Below are 18,244 nucleotides of genomic sequence, written 5' to 3'. Positions count from 1 at the left end.
AAAGAAAAGAAAAAGAGAAAGATGGAGGATTCTGAGGAATTGAAAGAATTTCAACGTTTCTATCTTTTTTAGAGCACTGTGTTAATTGGTCCCTTTTGAAAGTTTTCTTCCACAAATACAGGGTAGTGTTTCAAGAGTTCCCTCTTCCTGTTATCTTTAGACTGAATCTCTGAGGAGGCAGAAGTCTGCTGTCCTTCCATCGGGTCTTCGTCATTCCTCAACCGTGCCCACGGGTTTTTGCCTCAACTTCAGACTTGCTGTTCGTTAACTGGGACGCTCCATTCTCCCATACACGGTCCTGAGTCTGCACCCACTGCGGGGACTCAAGGGTCTTTCCCCTTTGCTTTCCAAGAAAGGCAAGATCATAACACTTAAAAATACCACAAGAGAGTGGGGATGGGAGTGAAAAAGGTGAAAGAGAATAAGAGGTACAAACTTTCAGTTCTAAAAATAAATAAGCCATGGAGTTATAGGGTACAGCTCAGGTAATATAGTCAATATAATATTGTAATAACTTTGCATGGTGACAGATGGCTGCTAGACAGTGTGGCGATCACATTGTAAAGCATATAAATGTCGAATCACTAGATTATACACCTGGAACTAATATAATATTGTGTGCCAACTATACTTCAATAAAAAATTATTTTAAATATATATTATACAGGTTTACTTATCATTCCACCTCCCTACAAGGTTATCAGCAAGGTCTTTATAGCTCAGTCTAGCTCAATGTTATTAGCTCTGAGTGAATACTCAATAATTTTCCCCATGAAATGAATGAATGGTTACATTTCAACTGACCTTTCTTTATTTTTAGTGATGCTGCTACTGGCATTTTGATTTTCTGTTCTGGTTCAACTTCCAATAGAATTATTAATTTATTTAAAAATTTAATTATATATTGTGTCGTTCTGACTTCTTTAACCTGACTTGTTGGATTTTTGCTGGGAGACAGGCTTTCTGTAGCACTAGGATGCTGATGGCTGAGATATTTTTCAGGGACATCTGGGCATTGACTGCTTGTCTGAGGGTGAGGATGTAGACTTGTGTTACTGTTTGATTTAGGGACCAGACAAACCCAATATCTGTAGTCATTCTCTTCAAGAACCCACCCAGATAATCTAGGATAATCTCCCTATTTTAAAGTCAGCTAATTAACAATCTGAATTTCCTTTTGCCATGTAACTTAAGTATTCTGAATAAATAGCTGAGGATAAGGGAAATCACATTTTCAGTGGAGTACAGCTAAACTGACACTCTGGGGGAAAAAAAAGAGAGAGAGAGAGAGAGAGAGAACACCTTGATTTGTAGCATTTGCTAATTGGTTAGAGATGATGGAGAGCAATGCCTGATTTTACATTGAATCCCGGACTGGTAAAACAAATAAAAATTATAAAGGGCATTATCAAGACAGTTAAAAATTGAATACAAACAGTGAATTACATAATAGTTCTATATTCGTGTTAAATTTTCCGATTTTATTCATTGTGCTCTGGTTACATAAGAAAATATCCTTCTACTTAAGATTTATACCCTGAAGTATGCAGAGATAAACAGACATGAAGTCTATAATTTGTTCTCGAATTAAAGAAAGATTGTGTGTGTGGTGCAGGGAGAGGGAAAATTATGGTAAAGCAAAAAAATATGCAGCAATATGTATCCATTTTTGGAGCTGAGTAAAAGGTACACAGGAATTATAGTACTATTGCAACTTGTCTATAAATCCAAAATTATGTCAAAATAAAGAATGACAAAAAGTTGAGCTGGGGGTTACAGGGACATAGGAAGTTACTTTGACAGCATCCCACCAATGCAGAAAGAGAAGCCATACAAAGATGTGCTGGTTCAGCTTCTCTCTGTTCTATGTAGCCACCTCGCTTCTGATACCTTTTGTATTCTTGGCTAAATAAATCAGGAACTTATAGCCAGTGTGTAGGTGGTCTATTTTGGGAGCTTCAAAGGAAGACAGCTTTTGTGAAAATGAAAGCATTCATTTAAAAATAATAGAGATCTCTTTGTCCTGGATAGCAAAATGGGGGCCCTGTAACGGTTTGTGATCAGAATGTGTAAACATGCGGTGTCCTTAACATGAGACCGATGAAAGAGGTGGTGTGGGATGAGAAAAGGGAACAGTACGAACTGTACACAAGTCACCAATGTAAAAAAGAAGTATTTCCTTCCAGTCCTCTCTCGTGTTTTAACTCTTGTGTGTAGTCCCTCTTCTGATTGTTTCCGTCAGATCGTAAGCCTATCGTTGAATGAAATCGTATCCTTAGAATGCCTAGTTATTGACTTTATGTATGGATCTTCTAAATACGTTTGAAGAGATGCTGGTAATCTAGCCCTAGACACTCTATTTTGTTAGAGCAAGATCTTGCTCTTAATGGGAGCAAAACCTAAGTTTCCAAGATCCTGGAGACATGACCCAGGAGAATTAAATTAAAGGGTATGAAAATAACTAAAATTGATTAAAATGAAAAGAATACTTTTGAGCAAAAACCAATGAATTATGTAAAATAATATAGCTCTCCACCCCCTCTCTATGCACATTTCTTCCCCTTTGTTAAAATACTGTAATGTTATTTCTGATTCATTGATATTTAGCAGAATTTAACACAGATCTTATTTGTGCCACGCTAGAGATAAAACTCTGAGGAAGAAATGATGCTTGTACTATATACAAAATTCAACCCTTAACAAAATAATTTAAACATTTCAGCAGATGAGACAGAGAAATCAAGGTAACTCCAGTTTAAGGTGGCTCCTCTTCAGAATACTAGTCTACTAGAAATAAGATCTGCTCCCCCAACTCCTGAGTGAAAATTTTGCTTTACCATAATTTCCCTCTCTCTCTCTGAATACTAGTCTACTAGAAATAAGATCTGCTCCCCCCACTCCTGAGTGAAAATTTTGCTTTACCATAATTTCTCTCTCTCTTTCTCTCTCTCTTTCTCTGTCTCTGTCTCTGTCTCTCTCTCTCTCTCTCTCTCTCTCTCTCTCTCTCTCTCTCTCTCGCTGTACCACATTGCTGGAAAATAAAGCATTCCTTTGACACAAACATTTGACTTTATTCATGGGATTAAAGAGGTGAACTAAAATACATTATTTGCAATATAATTACACCATAATTTTCAGCATTAGGTATACATGCCTCTAGAGATAAAATAGTTTTGATCTGCAAAACTGGGTAATTAAATTAAGTAGATAATTGTTCCTAAGGGCCTGGGATCCAGGTAATAGCAATTTGGAAAGTTACCAGCATAAATAATCAGTTTGGTTAGTCTGCTAGAGGTAAAAAAAAAAAAAGTCTGAAATAATAAAAATTGCCTTTTAGAAAAACCTTAAAAAAAATAAATCCCAAATATTATTGAATGTAGTAGACATTGCGGGTGCCTCCCTAATTTTCTTTGCACCCTCTCCCAACCACTGCACCTCTGCTTTCTGGATGGTATCGACTTCACTCGTGCTGACCAGGAAATTCCAGACCGATTGATTGGTTTAAAATTCCACTCCTGGCAGAGGCTGAAACTGTAGTTAGGTTAACCATTAAGTCTTGCTGGTGCTTAGCAAAAGTGACTCCATTTTGGATCTGTTGTTTCTTTTTAACATACCCAATCAGCAATCAGGGCTACTTCAGTTCTCTCATGATCAGAGCTTGTCCATGTAATAACTATAACATATATGCAAGTGAACAAGTTTCTCATATTTATGTGCCTTCAAATATCTTAAAACTTAAAAGAGTTCATCTTCTTTCCATATCATTTTCCTGTTGAATAAAACATATTAATCCCGTAGGATGTCCCACATTGTAGATTTAGCTGATTGGTTCCTTGAATAGTTTCACTTATCCCTCTATTCCTTATTTTTCTCTAAAAGGTAGAACTAGGGGCTTGATTTAGGAATTTTCCTTCTTTTTTAAACAAGAAAACATTAGGTGGCACAGTACATGGCCTAATGCACTGGACACACAAAATCCGGTTGATCACACTTATAGTGATGTCAGAATGATTGGCAGAGCCAGGCTTTGTCAGCTTTGACTAGTGGGAATCTCCTGGAGTTTTGTCAAAAGGAGATTCCTTTTGACAGGACCCCAACAGTCTTTGAGGACTTCCTTGCTTTCTGGCACCACAGGAGTCCTAGACTTGTTTCCTGTACCAGACTTGAAATCAGCCATTTATATTAGAAGCTCTGTTCTTTTTATTGGGAAAAAGTATTTAGTGGGTATGATCTGGGCTCAGGGATGCTTGTTATAATGGGTTATTACTGCTTCTAGACCTTCCAGTGGACCAAGCTGGGGACTAGGTAGTTTTTCAAAAAGGGAAAAGGAAATAATGAATTTATACAGATATTGCCAATTCAAATTTAAGATTATGGGAGGGTTTTACTTGTATTTTTTTTCTCTTGAACAAAAAAGATCTGAGCTGTAAATGAGATTAATATAATTACTTATTTGCTTTATCCAAGAATATTCATATAGCAGTTTCAAAATAACCATACCAATAGTGCTACTATAAATTTAGATGATTGAAAAGATATTTTAAGATTTCTCTTTGGTTGTGTGGTTCTGGTCATTGTCCTTAAGATATATCTTGCTAAGGATATACTGTTCTAATACTGTGTTTTAAAGTCACCTAAAAGAATTCTTTTCTGCGTTATCATACCACAAACTTAATATATAGTTAAATTCACTAATTTCAGTTCTTTTCCAGTTTTGGGAGGATTTTTCTTTTGTATTTAATTTTATTTTTAAGTATATAAGATATATATTTCCAAAGTCAAAACTATAAAAACAAAGTACATTCAAAGAAGTCTAATATCCTTCCTTGTTCCTTCCTTTTTTTCCTAGGTAATTATTTTATTCATTTTTGGCTTATACTCCAATGTTTTGTTTGTTTTTTAAATATAAGCAGATGTGCATGTATATGAGTATGTATCTGTATACACATATATAGGTATTTTCCTCACTTTATTACACAAAAGGCAGCAGACTATAAACACTGTTTTGTATTTTGCTTATTCACTCATCAATATATCCAGATCACTCCATAGTAAGATATGCAGACTCCATTGTGTGCGTAATCAACTTTATTGATGGACATCCAGGTTATTTCAGTCTTTTACTATTACAAATAGTGCCACAGTGCATATGTTTTGTATTTTATCGCATCCCAGAATACTGTTAGAGATTCTGGGTAAAAAAGTAAATGCATATATAATTTTTATAGATAATGCCAAATCCGTTCCATAGCAACTTTATCATTTTGTACTCCCAACATTAATCTATGACTGTCTGGTTCCCCACAACTTTGGCAGTAGGTATGTTGTAATTTTTTATTCTTGCCAATCTGATAGAGGGCAAATGGTTCCTCAGTATCATTTTCTTTTGCATGTTTTTTTTAATATGCCCAAGCAACATTTGTATTTCTGTTTCTGTGAACTGTCTGTTCATTCCTCTAACCCATTTTTTTCATGGAGTTATTGATCTTTTTCTTCTTAGTTTTTAGAAGCTTTTTATGTTATGGGTTTTAATGCTTTCCAGTAATATAAGTTGGATATCTTGTTTTCAGGATTGTCATTACCTTTTTATATTGCACATGCTGATTTTTCTTACGTAAAACTTATTTTTGAATTTTTATATAGTCAAATTCACCAGTCTTTTCCCTTACTGCTTCTTGATTTTGAATTATAGTTCAGAAAGTTTTTCCCATTCTCCAGTTATAAAGAAAACTTTCCTTCTCTTAGCAGGCAAATAATAATTTAAAGTCATGGCATTAGATGAAGTTGCCCAGAGTGTGAGCACTGAAGGGAAGCAGAGTTTGGCACCTCAAAATATGCCTTTTGGGGATTTCGATCATTTTAAGCTCGTTATTTCCAAGAAATAAAGATTCAGAAAAAAACCTTTGACCTTCTTCCTAACTGCTTAAAAGAATTCAGATAGAGGACCTGCTCCAGAAAGGGAGACATTACCATAGATAGCTATACATTTTATAATGCATAATAGGTATCAATTTTTATCTTATTGAATGTTGACTTTTGTCAAATATCTTTTTGACATCTATGGAGATGATTATATGATATTTCTTCTTAACTCTGTTAAATTGACGAATTATAGTAATGAATACACTAACATAATAGTGAATATACTAATATGCACTCTTGCACTACTGGAATAAGCACTGCAGTTGTGTCTTGTTTTATCCAATCTAACAATTTTCGCCTTTTAAATCTTAGACCAATTTACATCTAATCTAATTACTGGTATGGGTAGAGCTTAAGTCTATCATCTTATTCATTTTCTATTTGTCCCCTGTTCTTAATTCCTCTTTACCTTTTATCCTGTTTTCTTTTCGGATTAATTGAATATATTTCCAGGCTTCATTTTATCTCCACTATTGGGTGAGTAGCTACCCATTTTTGGTTTCTTTTTTAGGTATTGCTCTAGTATTTACAATATAAACCTTTAAATTATTACCATGTACTTTCAAACCCTGTTAAAACACCTCCATCTTTTCTGCTGTTCTTGTCATATATTTTACTTGTACATTTGATATAAACCCCGTAACACTTTTTAAAAAATTTAAAGTCAATTATCTTTCAAAGATGTTAAAAGTGAGAAAAAACTAAGTCTTGCATTTATCCTCACACTTTATAAAACTGCTTGCCTGGTTAACATCTTTTTCTAGGAGGGAGACTAAATTCTGCCAGTGCGTCTATTACTCTATTTTGGCCAGATACAAATATCTTAATTTCCAAGTTATTGTTACAAACCAGCAGTGCTCCATTAATTTTGTACAGTGTTGTACCTGTAAGATGATTCTGCTCTCAGTCAATCAACAATTCGCACACAAAAAAATTTGAGAACATTTCTAGGGGCTAGACTCCAGGTATACTGAGGTAATCCACTGATCAGTGAGACAATGAACAATTATTCATTTGTTTAACTTTTCCCTGGTCATTCATTAGTTAAACATGGATTAATCATTAACTATGCCTAACTCCAAGTTAGATATTGGCAATACAAGGAAAACAAGCTGCTGTCCCTTCCCTGAAGGATTTCTAGGCATAGTAGGTTTTAACTGGAAAGGGAGTAGAAGTAGCTTTTAAAATGAATTAATCGGTGTTTTCCTCCTCAGCACCTATTGTCATTTCTCCCATAATTCTTCATACCCTAAGTTTTATAACTTGGTTATAATATGGCACAACATTAACTTATTATTTTGATAACAATAATGCAGCTATCAGTTTCATTATATACGTTTTAATCACCTTCCCCTCGGGACAACTTTTTCCCCTCAGGACAACCCTGTGACGTATTACTGTTCTGAGTTTACAGAGGACAAAACTTTTATAGTAGCTTAGAGAGTCATCTGTGCAAAGTCACAGAAACTAAGTGAATGATCTGGGACTGGATTTAATCCAGATCTGGCTGACTTTGGACAACTTGTTCTGCCAGAAACGAGCAGAAAAGGCTTGGTCCAAGATTTCTGCTTCTGCTTTGAATCCTGCAGCAGTGGGGGCAGGTCATACTGCGGGTGGTAAATAAACACTTCCAAAAGAATGAAGAGAAAAAGAAACAATTGACAGAGTAAAAAGGCAACCTATGGAATGGGAGAAATGATTGCTAATCATATATCTGACAAAGGGTTAATATTCAGAGTATATAAGTAACTAACTCCTTCAACAAACAAATAGCCTTATTAAAAAATGGGCAATGGATTTCAATACACATTTCTCCAAAGTAGATATACAAACACATAAAAGATGTTCAATATCATTAATTATTAGAGAAATGCAGATCAAAACTACAATGATATATCACTTCATACTCACTGGGATGGCTACTATACACACATATGTATATATGTGCACTTATGTATGTATGCACATGTACACATATATATATATATGTGTGTATGTATATATATATGTGTGTATAAAACACCAGAAAACAATAAGCATTAGTGAGGAGTGGAATAATTGGAACCCTTGTGCATTGCTGGTGGGAATATAAGATTGTACAGCCACTAAGGAAACCAGTATGAAAGTTTTTCAAAAGGTAAAAATAGAATGACCAAAAATTCAATAATCACACTTCCGGATTTAATACAAAGGAACTAAAAGCAGGATTTCAAAGATATATTTGACAGCCATGTCATTGTAGCATTATTCATGATAGCTGAGAAGTGGAAGCAACCCAAATGTCCATCAGGGGATGAATGGATAAAGAAAATGTGGTATATGCATAGAGTGGAATATTATTCAGCCTTAAAAAAGGAGGGAATCCTATGGCATGCTACAACATGGATAAATTTGTAGGACATTATGCTAAGTGAAATACGTCAGTTACGAAAAAAGAGAAATACTGTATGATTCTACCTATATGAAGTATCTGAAGTAGTTAAATTCATAGAAACAGAAATTGGATGATGGTTGCCAGGGGCTGGAGGTAGGGAGCAATAGGGACAGTTTCTCAGTAGATAGAGTTTTAGTTTTGTAAGATGAAAAAATTCTAGAGATCTGTTACATAACACGATGAATACCGTGAACACTTCTGAACTGCACTTAACAATAGTTAAATGGTTAAATCTGATTTTTAACGCACTGAAAAAAATCTTATTTTAAAGAATGAAGAGGAGGGTAGCCCCATGGTGAGCTCTTCAGGTCCATATTTGTTTAGCTAAACAAATAAAACCCTAGCCTTGCCATCTGTTATCCAACACAGCAACCTCAGGAATCCCCAACCTTCCTTTCCGCACATTAGAAATGGCCTCTAGGCTCCACCAGATGTCGCTCACGCTGAGGGCGGTCCTCGCCCCGCCCACCACCGAGTTTCTTCCAATCGCGGCCCTGGCCCCGCCCCTGCTCGAGCCTCTTTCCTGTATCCGGGCCTAGGTGGCCTGGCTCTGAAACTTAGCGAAAAGCATGGAGGTCCACGCCGGGCTGCAGTCCACCCCGACCTCTTCCCCATCCTCCCAGGATGGCTCCAGGGCCTCGGTGTCCAAAGAGCTGCTGTCGGCAGGGAGCGGCGGCCGCGGAGGTACCGGGCGGGTGGCAGCAGCGTGGCGCGCGCACGTGCGGCTGGGGGCGCGGGCCCAAGCAGTCGGGGAGGAGGTGGGGGCTCCTTGCTTAGGCCCCGCACCCCCAAGTGGAGCCCTAGGGGGTGAATACAGGGCTCCGGCGTGCCAGCTACCAAGGTGTTGGGGGATGGAGAGGAGCTGGGCTGCGGGGCTGGGGTTGGTTCTTATATTCCGCACAGTAGTGACCCCTCTCTCTTTGCCGAGCCCCCAGCAAGACACTTCCCCTAAAGGGGAAGGTCTTAGGGCCTGCCGTTCAGGTCCAAGCCGTCGGCTGGTCTGGGGAGCAGATAACTTATGGCTTCCCACACCCCCACCCGCTGTCCCCGCCTCTCCATGCTCACTGAACCAGCCCTTAGTAAGTAGAGAGAGACGTGGGTCCAGGGAATTCACTCACCACAATAGAGAATTTTAAAAGCATGGGTTCGAATACCAGCTCCACAAGTAATTAGCAGTGGCTGACTTTAGGAGAGTTACTTACTTTCTCTACCTCCCAGTTTTCACATTTAGAAAATAGAGGTAGTAGTACCTATGAATTTTTGTGAGGAGAATGTGGTTAAGGTCTTGTGTATATTCTCAGTAAATATTAGCTTCAGGAAATGATTCTGTGAGAACCCAGGGCATCCGAAGGAGTTACAATAATAATAGCCAAAACTTATGTAGTGCCAACTATGCCTCAGGAATTAACTAATTTAATCCTCACAACAACCCTGTGCAGAAGGTTGTTACCTCCATTTTATAGATGAGGAAACGGAGTCTTGGTGTATCCTACAGATAAGTAACTTGCCAGGGATCACGTGGCTGGAAAGTACCAAAACTGGGATTTGAATCCAGTCTGACTCCTGAGTCCAAGCTCTTTACACTAATCCAATTACGAGGCCTGCAGTAGTAAGCAACGAATGTTTGTTGAGCTCTGCTTTGTGGGTGAACAGGATTTTGGTACCAGAGTGAGGAGATTGTACAGGTGCTGGAAACAGCATGTACAAAGCCTTGAGTTTTGAAAGGCAAGTCCTGTTCTCTGAGCTCTGATAAGATAGATAGTTGAATTGATTTGAGGAGTAGTGAATGGTGAGGCTGAGTAGATAGTGGGGGGACAAAATTTCTCCAAAGGGCTCTTTTGTCGAGATTGGACATCTTTTCTGAAGGGGAAGTAACCAGGCAGGTATATTTTACAGATGAAGAAACAAATCCTCAATGAGGTTAGATAATTTGCCCAATATAATGCAGTTAGTAACCATTTCTGGCTTCGCTTAACCATTCTGTCCTGCTTCCTCCATTATGTCATTGTGGACCCACGTGTTTCGCTGATGGATTTCTGATCCAGGAAGGTACAGTTTAGTGTGCACTTATTACTCAACATTGGTGACACAGAGCTGTATGAGACAGGCGGTGAAAGGGGAGATAGATGTGCTAAAAGAACTAAAATGTTGTGCTGGAAATTGGGGTCCTTCATTTAAAAAAAAAAATCTTAGGAAATGTGGGATTGTCAAGATTTGAGAGTGGTCATGAAAAGTTAGTCACTGAAATGCATGCATATATTTTCAGGTATATGGGACAGGTTGCTCATCAACTCCAAGCCAAATTCCAGAAAGAATTCCACTCTTCAAACAGTTCGGATAGATTGGAGTCCCTGTAAGTATCCTTCCTTCTCTCTCTCTTTCTTTCTCAAGCACTTTCTCTGATATTAAATTCTGCCTAATTAAGCACTTATTTGATGGGACAGTCTCTGCCTTCCTGGTCATATATTAACCTTTAGAGTAAAGTCTTACTTGGGATTTACATTATGGAGTCTACGCCCGAGAGTAGAATTTCTTACATTACTCACCTGTTATAAGACAGTAACTTTTCCCAGAAAAATTCCCTGTGGGATGAATTTTTGGAAATCAAAAATAATTATTGGTAATCTTCATGGGAAACTCTTAGAGGCTGCTGAGCCCAAATTTATTATACAAGTATGAGAAAATATCACCATGTCCCATTAAATTGGATACAATTACTTAAATGGTAAATGTTCCTGATAATACGACATAACAGGACCAATTCTGTGCATTACTCTATAATATTGCTGTACTGCTCACTCATAAATATGGACTTCTTGGATCTGTGGGTTTATAATTTTTATCAAATTTAGGAACTTTTTTGTCATTTCTTTTCTTCAGATATTTTTTCTTTCCCCCCTTTCCTCTTACCTTTCCTGCAGGGACTCAAATTACATATAATTTTGCTTCTTGAAATTGTTCCACAGCTCCCAGATATATGGTTTTTTTGTTTTTCAGTCTTATTCGTGTGTTTTATTTTGGGTAGTTTCTATTGCTGTGTCCTCAAGTTCACTAATCTTTTCTTCTCTATTGTCTAATCTGCTGTTTAACCCCATCTGGTTAATTTTGCAAGTCCGATATTATAGTTTCCATCTCTAAAAATTCAAGTCTTTTACTATATCTTTCATTTCTTTGTTTGTTGTGTTATTGCCTTTCTCTGCTTTCTTGACTATGTAGTGTATATTTATAACAGCTACTTTAACATTCTATCATTGTAATTTCTGGATTTCTACTGATTTTTTTAACTTTATGGATTATATTTTCTGCTTATTTGCATGCTTGGTAATTTTTATTGAATGCTGGACATTTTGAATTTTATGTTGTCATATGCTGAATTTCGTTTTATTCTGTTTGGAAGAACTACAGCTGGCCTAGCTTCACAGGTTTAGCATGTCCTTTTCCAGGGAACTACAGAAATATTTGACCTCTCAGAATCGTGATTCATGCCACACATGTAGGTCTTCATTTTGCTCCACATGATCCAGTAGTTAAAAACAAAAGCAGAACAAAATCTAGCCTCATCCTCCATCTGAGGTAATAGATTTAAATCTGCAGACACAGATGTACTTTTTTTTTAATCAGTAATTTCTCTTTCTATCTGAAGGGACATGAGAGCTCACATTTATTTACTATTTAGTATGTGCCAGATATTGTGTGGGGCTTTGTATATATGCGACCTCATTTATGCCTTCCAACAGGGATAAATTTTACAATTAAAGGCCATTTCTTGACCTTTACCACTATTTTTTTTTTCTTCTTCCATACTCCGGACATTTTAGTCATCAGTGGTGTAGCTGTATCAGTGACTTAACATTTCGACAGTTGGTTATGTACTAGGTCTTTTGAAAGAGAAAAAAATTATTATGCTTTGTTTTTTTTGACTCCCCTGTACTTAGCACAGTGCCTGGCAGTTATCACCCCTGTTTTACAAATGAGGAAATTAAGGTTTCGAGTGGTTAAATTAAATGCATTAGTTAGGATTCCTGTGGTTGTAAATAACTGAAACCCAGCTCAGATTGCCTTAAGCAAAAAAAAAAAAAAAAAAAAAAAGAGGGTGGGAGAGAAAGAAATAGTAAAGAAAAGAAATTTTGTTGGCCTATGTTAGTAGGGGCAAAAAAAGCCCAGTGAATTCAGGTACGTCTGCATCCAGGTATTCAGTGTTATCAGGGGTCTGCTGCTCTACATCTCCCAGCTCTTCTTTCCTAGCTGTTGGCTTAATCTAGAGCAGGCTCTTCCCCGACATGTGGCAAGTCGGCCAGATTTCAGAAGCTCCAGGCTTACATACAGCAGCTAGCTCAGTTACTCATTTGGAAAGGTTTCCTTTCTCAACAGTTCAAACCCTGTCCCAGGGCTATCTCTTATTAGCCCAAGTAGATTATGGTGTCACGGTGTCACGGTGTCACTGTGTGTACCACTGAACCAAATCACAATGACCAAGGTTGTGAAACATGTAGGCATGCACAGGTTGAGAGATAAGAGTGGCTAAGAGTGACAGTTTAAGAGGAAAGTCAGGATTACGCTCTTAGAAGAAAGGGGAACATGCTGGACAGGTGAAAACAACCCCTACTTAATTAACATGCCCGGGGTATTTCAGATAGTATGAGGTGGAACTAAGATCCTATTAATAACCTTGTCACTCTGTCCCCACAGCTTGGTGCACTTAGCTATGGAGTCATACTGCCTCCTTATTAAGTAACTGTTGGTTGAATGCCAGCCTTTTTGGAGGTTACAGTTCTGGGCATATACGAAAAACACAAATAAAACATTGAAAAATAATTAATTGCTGAGAAATAAGTCCTACTGCTTGTAAGAATGCAGAAAAGGATGAAGGTTTTTAAAATGGAAGGAATTTGAAAGACTTTTAAATCATAAATGTTGTTATTATTACTATTAAATTCAAATGCATTTTATAGGAAATTCTAGATTTAAAAATTTTAAGTTTGGCTAAATACTGAATTTCGATAAACTATACTTTATCTCCTTAGTATTGGACCAAGTACAGACCTTCCTCCCACAGCTGGCTCAGGCAAATGAAAAGCTAAGAAAAGAAATGGCAGCTGCACCACCTGGTCGTTTCAATATTGAAAATATCGATGAGACACTTGGAAAAGTTATACAAATGGTAACTAGGCTTTGTTTTCACTTCATAGACTAAAATTACCAGTGTGCCTTGTCACCTAAAAAGAGAATCTTTCTTTTAGTTCCATGATCATTCATTTTTCTTATATTTGTTATCTTGAAGCATTAATTTACTAAATGTCCTACCTGGACTTTTTTTCCCCATCCAAGGCCCAAAGAGGTAATCAATCACAGTCTGATGCATTGAGATGCTAATGTTGATGATGTGTTTAACGGAGTGCATTGTCTCACAAAATAAATGTACACAAGCCTCATGTGAAAATTGCCTCTCAAGTTAGGCTCATATCTTATTTCTGCACTGGAGTTCCTTTATTCGTGGGCAGAGCTGACACCATTGTTAATGATATCTATCCAATTCACCAGCAAATCTGGGCCGCCCTACCTCTACAGTATATCCCAAATCCAGCCACTTGGCGTGACCTCCACCGCTGCCACACTTGGTCCAAGTAATTATGGTCTCCCCTTTGGGCTGTCGCAGTAATTTCCCACCAAGTCTCCCTGCTGCCACCCTTTCTTCCTCAGAGTCTATTTTTCACATTGCGTGGCCCAGTTTGGGAGCCAGTGGCTTCCCATCACATTTCTGATAAATTCAAAGTCCTTCAAGGGCCCATGTGATCCCGCCTCCAGCTCTGTCTCTGACCTTATTTCCTGCCCAGTCCCCTCATCGACTGCATTCTAATTTAGTCCCTCACTCCAGGCCTTTTCCTCTTTGCAGAATGTTCTTCCCCAGATTTCTGCATCTCGACTTCTATCTCTTACCTCATCAAGAGGCCTTTTCCTGTGGCCCTTTCATTACCTTATCCTGCTTTATTTGTTTATTTTATTTTAATGACCCTACACTATGCTTTATATGTAATCATTTATTGGCTTTCTTTCCCAACGTGAGCAGACGTCAGCAAACATTTTCTGTAAGGAGCCAGATCGTGAAGACTTTAGGCTTTGAGAACCAGACTGTTTGCTGTCGTGACTGCTCGTTCTGCCATGTTGCATGAGAGTAGCTGTAGACAATACTTAATAGGCAAGTTTTATATACCTTATTTATGGACACTGAAATTTGAATTTCATATAATTCAAATGTTTGACGAAATATTCTTTTGATTTTTTCCTACCACTTAAAAATATAAAAACTATTCTTAGCTCATAAGCTAAACAAAGATAAGACAGGCTGGGTTTGGCTGGCAGGACATAATTTGCCAAACCCTGCTCAAAAACAAGTTCTGTAAAGGCAAGGGTTTTGTTGTTGAGTCTCTATACCTAGTGTGATGCCCGGTTCATGTCAACATTTGTTGAATGAATGTTGTTGATCGTATTCAGGATACATGTAATTGGGTTGTAGGGGACTTCTTAGACTTGTAGCAAATGTACATCATTATGGTGGACCCTGGCGCCTAAAAGAATCAAAGTGCCATATGTAGTAAAGACATTCCTTGTCCTTTGTGCTTCAATGTTGTGCTAACTGTTGGTTGTTTCCAATGTTTTCTTATCGTAACTTTTTAGGAAACTGCCCTGAAATAAATTTCCCTCATGGTGTTTCTTGCAGGATGTGGCCTTGTTTGAGATGGATCAGTCTGATTCAAAAGAAGAGGATAGTTCAGAAGAGAATTCACAAGACACTTCAGAGGATAGTTCGGAATCTGAGGATGAAGATGACAGCACCTCTTCTGAAGTCACCATAGACAACATCAAGCTTCCTCATTCAGAAGATGGAAAAGGCAAGATCGAAGTTTTGGACAGTCCTGCCAGTAAGAAAAAGAAATAGTGAAATAAGTGATCTAAGAGACAGGTGATATATGCCTGTAAATTCCGTGAAAAAGAATGTGGCTTGCTGGGTATTTTGCATTTCAGGTAATATCTATGGTGCTTTTATGTCAGTCATATTGGATGTATTTTGTTTCTCGGAGAAATAGAAGCTGGCTTTTAAAGAGTTGGAAGAGATAACATATGGGGATCTGCTAAGAGCAGACTGTCTTCGATTTTATTATGCTAAGGAGATTTAGTTTAGAAAGCTTACTTTTACGTATGATGATGAGTGTATTTGCTGGCATCGTAGCCATCGTCTTCCTTCATCTTAGACCTCAGACATGTCAAACTTATTTTAAAGGAGAAATACAAGTCACCAGTTTGTTTTTGTTTTAAATTATCCTCTTGCATAAAACCTAGGTGGTTTTTTTTAGGTTATTATAGCATCAGACGTATTCATTAGCATCAGAATGAATTTCATGAAGGAGAATTTTTTTACAGTAAAGGGTTACTTAGGTTTAGCTGCCCTCGGGCACATCTCCTTTTTATTTAACCATAGAAAATGCTCCTTTCCAGTTTGAGCTGGAAAACTGGTGCTCTGTGGGTTTAATCACTGTTGGTGACTCTACAGCCACTCAGTGGATGTAGAATTTACTGGTTGGAAAATTTCATAGTATTTTTGTTGTTGTTGTTTTTTTTCATAAAACAATTTTTTCCTCTCTGCTATTAGAACTATTCTACACAGTTGCCCACAGTTTGAAACCTGTCAAATGTAGAAAATAGGGACACTACAGGAAAAATAGGGCACAAAACAAAAAAGGTAAGATTCAGACCTTATTAAACCTGTTTCAGATCTCATCTGCCATGAGACTGGCTTTGCTCAGGATACGGGCCTGAGAAGTTAAAGGACTGTCTCCAAGTGGGTTGAGCTGATGAAATTTTTGTCCCCTAATGTTTTAGGGCTCTTTTGGAACTATTTTTCCCACTTCACATTAGCCTGAGACATCTTGTAAATACTCTACAGATAATTCTCAAGGTTCTTTTTGGTACTTCCCATGGGAAATTGGAACCAGGTCTCCCAGTCTGTGCCCAGCTAAATGGAGGAAGAAATGAACACATCTGGGAACCAGATTTCTCAGCTGGAAAGGGTATTAATGACACCAGACACAACTGTGATGAATCATTGGCGTAAATATTGAAAGATTGTCTTCTACCAGATAATTTATTGATGCTGCACTGTGGGAAGAATTGCATTTGTCTGGTTCACTACTTAGCATGGTACACGGTACACAGGAGGCACTGAGTATTGTTAATAAGTGAATTAACAAGTACGTGAGGGTATACAGGACATTTTATGCTGGTAGGTGGCGCCAGGCAGGAGAATATGAACATATAACTACAGGAAATACATATCCATGTAGAACTGACTGCCTGATCAGTGAAAGAGGCTAATCAGTTTAGAAATATATACTAGTATGTAGAATTTTAATATTTTTCTTTTGCCTTGGCTATCTCATATAGTAGAACTGGGCTTCTTCCTATGCAGTTAAGGAAGTCAACCAAATTTAGGTTCTCTGGACATTCTTATAACAGAAAAAACAAAAACATAAAAACTATATGATAAGGATATCATTTTAAATAAATAAGTATAAAATAGAATAATTATTTAATGTGCAATGTCAGGACTGGTGAGCTATTTTAAAGCAAGGTTAATGTCTAGCCTCATGCCATGTACTGAGATAAATTATATATAGATTAAAGATTTAAATATAAAGAAATAAAATTATGAGTTCCATGCTAAAATGGTGAATATTTAAAATGTAATTGGGCAAAAGCTTTTGTTAAAAGCAGGACATTAAAGCCTGAAATTGCAAAGGAAATAGCAGAAAATTCATCTATATAATGTTAAAAACTAGTAGGTGACAGGGAAATTCAAAGGGCAAGAGACAAACAGGAAAATATTTGCAGTATAAGACTGAGTGCTATTAGTATATAAAGGGCTCTTAAAAATTAGTAAAAACAACAACTAATAGTGAAAAGGCTATAAGACGTGAACAAGTAATTAACAGGAAAAAAAGGCTTATCCCCATTTATCAAAGAAATGCAAATGAAACCAAGATTGTATTTTTTAACCTATCAAATTGGCAGATGAAACAATAGCTAGTATTTACCAGTTCCTTTCTGCGAGTCAGCCACTATTCTAAGTGTGTTACATTTAAGAGTTACTACCACTCATATAAAAATTCATCAAGTTGTACAATATTTGTGCACTTCACTGTATGTATGTTATACATTAATTAAGAAGCTGTTTTGTGTGTGAGCAGTGTGCTGTACGGTCTGTTGGAAACTGAACCCCTTTTGTGCTTTGAGTGGTCTGACCAGCGTTTTCTCCGCCTGATGCTGAGGTGTGAGATGATGGCAGCCCTTTGGAGAACGTTTTTTGATGAGATGTTCTCTTCAGACTTGTGGGGTGTTATATCTCCTATGGCTCTGTGACAGTTATAAATCAGAAAATCAGGTAGAGTGGTCTTTGGAGCAAAAATTTTATGAATGAACCTGCCATCTGTTCTCATAGTTTAATTGCGCTTCAGATATGGTACTTACACAAAAAAATGCCTCGCAGAGTAGTTTGTATTCTTGTGCCTGTATCTACTACTACAGTAGGAAAGACAAGAAAAAAGGTTGAGTCTTACGTTCATTTGTATTTCCCTCAGTGCCTAGAATAGTGCCTTTCATTCGGTTGGAATGTACAATAAATATTCATTAAACTAATTTTTCTCTTTATGTCAATAAAGTAACTTATCTTAAACATGAGTGGTTTGCAATGCAGAAGAAAAAAGGGTGAATGTGGTGGGTAGACTTTTCCTGCAAATTTAACGTTGGAATTTTTGTGGTTGACTCCCCACCATCCATTCATGGAAAAAACCCTTTTAATGGTTGTTTTGGGAATGGGCATATGGGCATGGACCT

At 37.4% G+C, this 18,244-nt stretch overlaps 1 protein-coding gene across 1 annotated transcript; it reads left to right on the top strand.

Annotated features, from left to right (window-relative positions):
• The first annotated feature begins 8,856 nt into the window (after window positions 1-8,856).
• CUNH12orf45 (chromosome unknown C12orf45 homolog) lies at window positions 8,857-17,077 on the top strand. Its single transcript, XM_006914523.3, has 4 exons — window positions 8,857-9,040; window positions 10,623-10,709; window positions 13,381-13,517; window positions 15,075-17,077. Exons 1-4 carry the CDS (start codon window positions 8,926-8,928, stop codon window positions 15,291-15,293), a joined length of 558 nt encoding a protein of 185 aa, XP_006914585.1. The 5' UTR covers window positions 8,857-8,925; the 3' UTR covers window positions 15,294-17,077.
• Window positions 17,078-18,244: the final 1,167 nt, after the last annotated feature.

The sequence above is a fragment of the Pteropus alecto genome, unplaced genomic scaffold, assembly GCF_000325575.1.
Source record: "Pteropus alecto unplaced genomic scaffold, ASM32557v1 scaffold94, whole genome shotgun sequence".
NCBI classification, from domain to species: Eukaryota; Metazoa; Chordata; class Mammalia; order Chiroptera; family Pteropodidae; genus Pteropus; species Pteropus alecto.
Note: the sequence above shows the minus strand (reverse complement) of the source record. Positions and strands in the feature narration are given on the sequence as shown.

What these genes read in the sequence shown, in the direction of transcription:
- CUNH12orf45 (XM_006914523.3), top strand. Translation starts at nt 8,926, where the DNA reads ATGGAGGTCCACGCCGGGCTGCAGTCCACCCCGACCTCTTCCCCATCC. An exon ending in TCGGATAGATTGGAGTCCCT is followed by an intron (nt 10,710 to 13,380) that starts GTAAGTATCCTT and finishes TTATCTCCTTAG; the next exon opens with TATTGGACCAAGTACAGACC. An exon ending in TTGGAAAAGTTATACAAATG is followed by an intron (nt 13,518 to 15,074) that starts GTAACTAGGCTT and finishes TGTTTCTTGCAG; the next exon opens with GATGTGGCCTTGTTTGAGAT.